This window comes from Culex pipiens, chromosome 2 (genome assembly GCF_016801865.2).
Source record: "Culex pipiens pallens isolate TS chromosome 2, TS_CPP_V2, whole genome shotgun sequence".
Taxonomy (NCBI): domain Eukaryota; kingdom Metazoa; phylum Arthropoda; class Insecta; order Diptera; family Culicidae; genus Culex; species Culex pipiens.
In genome coordinates this window covers 207,825,705-207,834,932 of record NC_068938.1, presented here as the reverse complement: position 1 = coordinate 207,834,932, position 9,228 = coordinate 207,825,705, and the positions used below count along the sequence as shown (strand labels likewise).

The window sequence follows — 9,228 nt, the reverse complement described above, 5'->3', positions numbered from 1 at the left end:
TTGAGTCGATACATCAAAAAGATTTGATTTTAAATGTGTTTGAAGTTCCTCGATTGCCCATAAATTCATAAAAATACGAAAACAGAATCGTGAAGTGACAATTCAAAACTCTCAACGAAAGTGAAATTAATAACCTCATGCCCTGCAACTTCCACGTCCGGAATCACTGAAGATTCGTTGGATCTTCAAACAACGCAGCCCACAATGTCAGCCGGTAGTTTGATGCGCCAACTCACTTTCCGTCAGCAATTCCGCAAAGGTAGCAGCAGCAGATCATCGTCGTCTTCTCCCCGAAGCATGACTTGGAGAAGGCGATGTAGCGTCGGGCAATTATTTCATTCCGCTGATTACAGAGAGATGAGCTGAGGCCCCGAGTCAAGCTGGAGTGGGTGGAAATTGCAGAATTGTGGTAATTTGGAGCTGAATCGAGGTTTTTGCGATTTGTGCAAGAGGAAGCGCCGTTCGAAAGTGAGAGTCCCACCAGAGATGATGGAACTTTCGCTTTTGACGAACCGCGACTGTTGATGCTCATTTGTGAACAAAGCGGATTGTGAGGTTGTTCTAAATGTCACGACAGCCGTTACTTTGTGAGTACAATGAAATGTGATGAGCAGGGTGAAGGAAAGTTGTGACAGAGGTTAATTTGAACAAAATTTACATCAAAACTGGACAACTTATTGTTTTAGACGTTTGTATTCATTTATTAGGTTTAATTAAATACAGTTATGATAGATGTTGAACAGGCTGCTAAAAGGTAACTTTTTCAGCGACTTTTGACTTTGACTCCAGCTCTTCAAGATACCCAGGATAGGAATTGTTAAAATTAGTTATTTCAATCTTTTTCTTAATTTCTCAACCGTATAACTTGCTTCATATTTCTTCCCGCAAAAAGTCAACAACCTTTTCATCGTGTATTATCTTCCATGTCCTGCCAAGGGCCAACCTTGTTATCAATAATTGCCGAGTCTCAACCCCGTGTTAAACAAATATCCGCGGGGTCCCAATCATAACCCGCAAATGCAAAATCTACTCGCAGCTGATTGACAGTAATTTCCCCTAGCCTCTATTAGAAGTACAAACACTAATTACCTTCTAGCCATAACTGGTCATCTCTCGTACCAAGGGAAAAATTCGTCCCCCCAAGAAGCTCGAGAATTATCTTAATCGCGATACAATCAGTCTCCGGTAGGCAAATTCTGCTTCGTTAGGCCCAGCCGCCCAGTCCTCGAGGCATCGAGCTGGAATAAACGAGTGATTCGATTTGCGCCGTTACGCCTCAATCAAAAGTTACTTCACACAAAACGCTCCGATAACGAAAATTTTATTAGCCGTGACTAGTTCAGCAATTAGCGCGAGCGAGTCAATTAGCGAGTACGCGCGACCTCTCCAGCAACCTTCGTTTAACTTAGACGCGTGCAGAATCGTCCAGGGCCATTTATGAGCTATGAATATTCATCGATTGCGGAGGTAGCGAAGGATATCGGCGACTTCAAATCTCGCCAGTGGAGGCCGCCCTGCCGCCAGTTGGGATGTAGAATAGTCAGCAGAAAAAAAATGCTTCAACGACGAAGACACACGCGGAATGATAGCGATCTTGGAAGGTGCTGGTTGAGAAGAATCAACTAGAAGGGTGGTTGGTACCGTAGGATGAGGTGACTTTTTCGATTTGCGTTTCTCTTTACAAAAATATTTTTTTAATCACCTGTCAATCCAAATTTAGTTGAATCATATAACTTTACTTCCTTGTCATATTCGTAAAAAATCAAGAAAAATAATAATTTAAAAAAGAAACTTATTTTATATGCAAGTCCAAACTATGTTTCTTGTTGGCCCAGAATTGGTTTTATTTTTTTTTGGTTTTTTAAATAATGAGTAATTGTCAAGAATTTCGCTAATTCTTTTCAAGATTTTCAATTATGCATTTATTTATTATTTGTGAAGTGCAATCTCAATCTTATACCCATCTAAAACACTGTTAAAAAATCAAAAATAATTTTTAATACAAAATCAATCGAAAATTTGTGCTATTGTGCTAAATTTTGTGCTATTTATTTCCTATGTTTAAAATAATTAAAAAAAATTAGAATCAAGACTAACCTTAAAACACCTATTTCGGACATTTTCAAATGTTGACTAGTTTTTTTCAAATATTTTAATGATTTTTAATTGAAAATAGCAGAAAAAATTAGCATTGAAAATCGAATCAATAGTTTCCACAACATGAAAAATGAGGGCTGATAAGATGACACTGAGATAATCTTTTTTTTTTTCATAAAATTTGAACTTAAACACAGCAACCAGCAGTCTAAGCAACAAAAGAAAATTTAAAGACATTTTTTCAGCTTTGATTAATATTGTTTGAGGGAGTGCTCTCTCTTCAAGAAGTATTTTAATATTATGGGTAATTCTCTACCAACTCACACAAAATCGGGAAAAGTTGCCCCGACCCCTCTTCGATTTGCGTGAAATTTTGTTCTAAGGGGTAACTTTTGTCCCTGATCATGAATCCGAGGTCCGTTTTCTGATATCTCGTGACGGAGGGGCGGTACGACTCCTTCCATTTTTGAACATGCGAAAAAAGAGGTGTTTTTCAATAATTTGCAGCCTAAAACGGTGATGAGATAGAAATTTGGTGTCAAAGGGACTTTTATGTAAAATTAGACGCCCGATTTGATGGCGTACTCAGAATTCCGAAAAAACGTATTTTTCATCGAAAAAAACACTAAAAAAGTTTTAAAAATTCTCCCATTTTCCGTTACTCGACTGTAAAAATTTTGGAACATGTCATTTTATGGGAAATTTAATGTACTTTTCGAATCTACATTGAACCAGAAGGGTCATTTTTTCATTTAGAAAAAAAAAAATCATTTTAAAATTTCGTGTTTTTTCTAACTTTGCAGGGTTATTTTTTAGAGTGTAACAATGTTCTACAAAGTTGTAGAGCAGACAATTACAAAAATTTTGATATATAGACATAAGGGGTTTGCTTATAAACATCACGAGTTATCACGATTTTACGAAAAAAATGTTTTGAAAAAGTTACTTTTTGCGTTTCTCTTTGTTTCGTCGTCCGTGTTTGTCGCGGGTGACCATGAACGGCCATGATCGATGACGACCAACTATTTCAAAACTTTTTTTCGTAAAATCGCGATAACTCGTGATGTTTATAAGCAAACCCCTTATGTCTATATATAAAAATTTTTGTAATTGTCTGCTCTACAACTTTGTAGAACATTGTTACACTCTAAAAAATAACCCTGCAAAGTTAGAAAAAACACAAAATTTTAGAATGAAAAATTTTGTCCTAAATGAAAAAATGACCCTTCTGGGTCAATGTAGATTTGAAAAGTACATTAAATTTCCCATAAAATGACATGTTCCAAATTTTTTTACAGTCGAGTAACGGAAAAAGGGAGAATTTTCAAAACTTTTTTAGTGTTTTTTTCGATGAAAAATACGTTTTTTCGGAATTCTGAGTACGCCATCAAATCGGGCGTCTAATTTTACATAAAAGCCCCTTTGACACCAAATTTCTATCTCATCACCGTTTCAGGCTGCAAATTATTGAAAAACACCTCTTTTTTCGCATGTTCAAAAATGGAAGGGGTCGTACCGCCCCTCCGTCACGAGATATCAGAAAACGGACCTCGGATTCGTGATCAGGGACAAAAGTTACCCCTTAGGACAAAGTTTCACGCAAATCGAAGAGGGGTCGGGGCAACTGCTGTGTGAGTTGGCGGAGAATTACCCTTATAATAAAAAAAAAACTCAACATTTTTCGAAAAAAGCTACTTTTAAATAACTCCTATTACATACCTGAAAAGGACATTAGGCCGTTGCAAATATTTTTTGAAGTTTATGTCCCTCGACTCTGATCAAAGCCGAGGGGGGGGGGGGCAAAAAAATAAAAAAAGTAAAAAAATCGAAATTACAGGCCACGGTGTCAACATTTGAATGAAAAAAGTGTTTTAAAATGTATCATACACCTGTCCAGTTGTTTTGCAATCATTGATTTCCAAAATTTCTAAGTACTGACGAAATTTTATTTTTGCGAGAAAAAAAAGTTGTTGCGATGCTGTACATTGTTATTTCATAAAAGTTCAAAATATTTCCAAACGAGTCCAAACATGTTAAATATGATTATCAATGCGAAAAAAGGCATTTTAGATTGTTCTCAGTTGATTAGACTTCTATTTCCATTGAAATTTTGATATTTTTTTGAAAAAATATTTTTTTGCCCCCTGATTTTTCAGACCAATTTTGAAGGGGGGGGGGGGGGGGGGGGTGACATAAACTTTGAAAAATATTTGCAACGGCCTTATTAGAAAAAAGTAATTTTTGATAAAAAAAATTGATTATGCTTAGTAAAAAAGATTGTTGACATTTTATTAAAATATTTTAGGTTGTTTTTTGTTCAAAAATCTTTTTTTAAATTGTGTCCCAGTAATAATTTTCAAAGAGTGTTTTCTTAATTTTCCTTAGCTCAGCAACTATCGATCCAATTTTTAATGCAAACAATTTTTTTTAAGTTTTTCAATCTTTCGAATATGTTTCAAAAGAGCAAAAATTTGTGATCTGCTCCCTCATGAATTTTTGTGCTTGATTGAGAAGTTTTGAAAATAGTGGAAAATTCAGCAGCTTTTGTCTCGATTTGCAAAGTCCAAAAATTCAAAATCTGGCAAATTGTCTAAGTAAATATGTCTTTTTTTCCAAACCGGAAACAAAGGGACATTTTTTATTATATGTAATTACAAGAAGTTTATTACCAAAAATTACTTTTATAATCGCTATTACCTGACAAAAACAAAATTGGAAGTAACTTTGAAATAAACCTTTTTCATTATCAAATAAGTTTAACCTTTTAATTTTTATTTGGTATTTAAGTACTTTTTTAAAAATATTTTGTTCTCAGGAACTCATAACCTCGTGGAAAAATATGTCCATACTAACATTTTCCCAAAATTTGCCTGTTTTCATTTCCTTCATACATGTTTATGAAAAAATATGTTTTAACGGAAATTTTTTTTGTGTGAATAATAATATTGTTTTGAAAGGGACGGACAAGCCATTTGTAAAAAAATGTGTTGTCTTGTCAACTTTTGATCTATCTATGAAATAATTTACATTTTCTAAAGCATGAGAGTTTTTAAATGCTATCTCCTCAAAAACATTGAGATTTTAATTCAATTCAGAGAAAAATGAAATTTAGTACCAAATGTAAAGTTTGATCTTGAGTTCTTCGAAAATTTACATGAGATTACTGTTTAAAACGAAATAAAAATGGTTCTTTATTTTCTGTCATTTACTTTTAATTTGAAAAATAAATTGGGAATAAAGTATTTTGTCATAAAATATCTTTACCTGGGTTTCGTAATTAATATTTGTTGGATGAATTAGTAACAAACAAGTACATATAACATATGACTATCCTAAAATTAAAATAAAATAGTTTTTTGTTTATTTTTTAAAAATTCAAATAAAATTCCTTATATCAACCTTTTTTTAATAAGCTAGCCAAAAATACGAAACATAGGTTTTTGAGGTAAGTAATTTATTTCAATGGGACAATTACACGATTTTTATTATGTGGCAATTTAGTTGAACTATTTGGAACTAATGTTCCGAAACATGAAGAGACAAGAGTTAGTTTTGTTTGTTTCCAATACAAAAAAAAAATAAACAATAACATTTTACAGTATCGAAAATCCGTATTGTAGGACAAGTTAATTAAATTTTTAATAGTTTAAGAAAAATAATCAAAAAATGGCGAAAAATATTATTAAAATTAAAGCAATTTTTAAAATGAAATTTATTGTTCTCCATAAACAGTAAACTATCAATAAATCAAAATTTAATAAAAATTTTGCCCAATTATTTTGATCATTGATATATTTAATATTTTTTGAAGTTTATGTACCTCGACTCGGACCACAGTTGAGGGAGATAGGGAAAAAAAATAAAAAAAAAGTTAAAAAATTCAAATTACATGCCACGGTTTCTACATTTGAATGAAGAATCTGTTTTAAAATGCATTATACCCTTTTCAAGTTGTTTTGCAATAATGAATTTCCAGCAATTGTTAGTTTTGACGAAAATTATTTTTTGCTAATTTTTTTGTAGGTGCTCTACATTGGAATTTCATAAAAAAATTAAATGTTTTAAACGAGCCCATGCATGCTAAAAAATAATATCTATGCAAATAAATGCATTTCTGGCCATAATAGAATCACTTTTTTAAGCTACTGCGTCCCTAATAAACTCACCCCACTTTAAGGTACCGCCAAGAATCTTTCGCGCAATTAAATGTGACCAGCACCGCGCGCCCCAGCAGCAAGTCAAGTCAGTCCTTCCTCCAGAAATCCAGGATGCACTACTGCAGGCAGGTTGGAAGCTACTGCCGCGCCACGCCAGGTAATCATCACTTCGACCCTTCTCAGGGGACCTCCTCAGACCACCCCTGCCCTCTTCCAGCAGGGGTCTCTCACGAGGTCTGTTATTTTCCGCTGATTCTTGCGCAGGACTCTTCTTTTTTGTTTCCACCCGAGCCAGTCGTTATCAGGGAGTTTAATTTTAATTGAAAGATTTTTACGTTTGATTAAGGTGTGCGATGGAACACAAAGGTAAGGGAGGGGCCATGGAGCAGGGGTTAAGGGATGAGAAAAACGAGTGTTTTGGGCCTGTTGTGAAGGGTTTGACGGCGGCGGCGTTGCAGTTTGAGATAGTGAGAAACGATCATTACACGCTTGCCTGCGTGTTTGTTTCCGCTGAAAACGTGCTAAAAAATCGCCGACGCCGCTGTTGATGGGTCACGGGGAGATCTCCGAGGCAGTGGGGCCAGAATGTTTGGAAATGAACTTAAATATTATTTTTAGAACAAAAAGTTTAGGGCGTCCAAATTTCCCGGGTTTCAAATTTCCCGGGAAACGGGATTTTTTTTTCAACTTCCCGGGATTTCCCGGGATCCCGGGATTTTTGCTTTCCTCTATTTTTTCCATTAAAAACTCAAAACATGATATTTTAGTGCATCAACTGTGTTTATTCTGCATTAATCTGTAAAAACTACAAACGAGTCAAACATTAGTTTGGAAGAAAGACTTCAAGAAACAGATCACGTGGATGCTCTTGTCTGCCAAGCACGTGCGTTTCTTGGTACAGATGTTTGCTGCATCGGCAAAGACCCGCTCACTATCGGTAGACGTAGGCTTGATTGATTTCAACCCATTGAACAGCGACTTCAGTCCGAAAGTTAGCTCTCCGGTTATTTCGAACAGTGTTAACTCCTTATGGATGATACTAGACTTGCTCGCCTTTGTGGTCGATTGCTTGTTGGACGGTCCTTCAGCCTTTCCATTGATGAAAGCGGCAAGCTCATCCTGAATGGATTTGGGTTCCGCTTGTAAGTCCGAATCGGATTCTGCAGCATTTGTTCCATTCACATCATCTGAATGCCACTTGATCAAATCCAAGCAGTCCTCTTTTACAAACTTGAACAAATTTGAGCGTGACAAGAGTGGGAACGCCGAGTTTGATTCCCAATCATTAGGATTGTTCAGAAATTTGATCAGCGAGGTAATTCCAATGTTTCGGCGCTGGTTAATTCGCAGTCTCACCGCATCAAGTATTTGGCGCGACACAGCTGAGTTTAATTTTTCCAGTTTTGCAACTAAAAAGTTCAGACTGCTTTCCGCCGTCAGAAGGTTCGCGTCACGTTTTCCTAAACGTTCGGAAACGACACGAACCGGTTGAAGTGCATCGTACAGCTGAGAAATCGATTCTAAGTCCGAGGTCAAAACTGGTGCCAAGTCTTCAAGCTCTTTTAAAGCTTCAGCAACACAACCATGTAGTTTCATGTAACGCGCCAACATCTGCTCTGTGCTGTTCCAGCGCGTCTTCACGTCAAGGATCAATTGAAGCGGTTTGCCGAATTCTTGGACAACTTTCTTCTGCAGAATCGCGTTTTTGACCGGGGATCGGCGGAACAGCTTGCAGATATTTCGGATCTGCAATAGAACTGGCCGGTAATTTGACGAGTTGTACAATCCTAAAATAATGAAGAAAATCAATAAGCTGAATGTTTATAGTTGGATTTCGACAGATTCTCACCAGGTATTGTTGCGTCCTTGGAGTCATCAGATTCTTCTGAATCACAATCCTCATCGTCCGAATCCGACTCCTCCAAGAGATCGCCTGGGGTCTCCGAAGATTTGAAAATCACGTCGCATACGGCCAAGTGCAAACCGTGATTAAAGCAAAGTTGGTGCTTGAACGTAGCCAGTTTCCCAAATTTCTCCATCACCTTAGCGGCATCGGATGTTGCCGCTGCTACGTTGCGGTCGCGGATCGCAAAGCACTCCAAATGTTGATCAACAGCTTCGAGAATTTTCTCTGCCGGAAACGATCCCTTCACGCGAACCAGTCCAAGATTGAAGAACGCTCCGTCCCCAAAATGAACGTTGACGTTCAAATACTTCCGGTTGCCAGAACTTGTCCATTCATCCAGCGTGATGCTCAAGAAGTGCAGTTCGGCGAGCTTATCCTGAATCTGTTGCACGGTCTGTTGTTTAGCGATCTCGTAGTAATCGTGAATCAATTTCATCACGGACGTTTTTGATAACGGCAGCTGGTAACCTCGTTGGGCAAATGAAGTACGTATGAATTTACTGTTTGTAATAGCACTGATGGTCAGCCCATCTTGAGCCGCCAGCCGAGCAACCATTTCATTCATGGGCTTTTTATGAATGAACGGTTCAATCGTCGACTGTTTGGAGGTATTGCTTTTTGCTTGCTTGGAACCACTCGGGACATCTTCGGGTTGAACAACTGATTCCGGTATACGACGCTTGACCCGGAAGTTGTGTACGTTAACTCCATGACGCAAGAGTCCACTCGTTGAGCCTCCCTTGCAAGAAATGGTCTTCGGACACTTTTTGCACTGTGCTCGCTCACCATCCAGTTTGTCGTACAATGACCAAATATCTGCCATTGTTCTGAAATCAAACTATTATTATCATTAATTTTACAGTTCATTTTGAATAATTACTCGGGCAAATGTAGACTAAGATCAAATTCACAACTGCGCAAGTCAATGCGAAAGCAAACAATGGCGAACGAAACGATTGACAGCGCGTGAATGAAAAAATGAGGTGTGCGCAAACATTTCTACTCATAAGTGAGTTTACTATACCTCACACAACATTGCATTTTGCAGACACTCAAAATTAGAACTAA

The 9,228-nt window shown here is 37.0% G+C and overlaps 1 protein-coding gene across 1 annotated transcript; it reads right to left on the bottom strand.

Annotated features, from left to right (window-relative positions):
* Positions 1–232: 232 nt before the first annotated feature.
* LOC120423321 (uncharacterized) lies at positions 233–8,998 on the bottom strand. Its single transcript, XM_039587082.2, has 4 exons — positions 8,104–8,998; positions 7,838–8,041; positions 7,096–7,414; positions 233–380 (listed from the first exon to the last, which is right to left on the bottom strand). Exons 1-4 carry the CDS (start codon positions 8,981–8,983, stop codon positions 233–235), a joined length of 1,551 nt encoding a protein of 516 aa, XP_039443016.2. The 5' UTR covers positions 8,984–8,998.
* Positions 8,999–9,228: the final 230 nt, after the last annotated feature.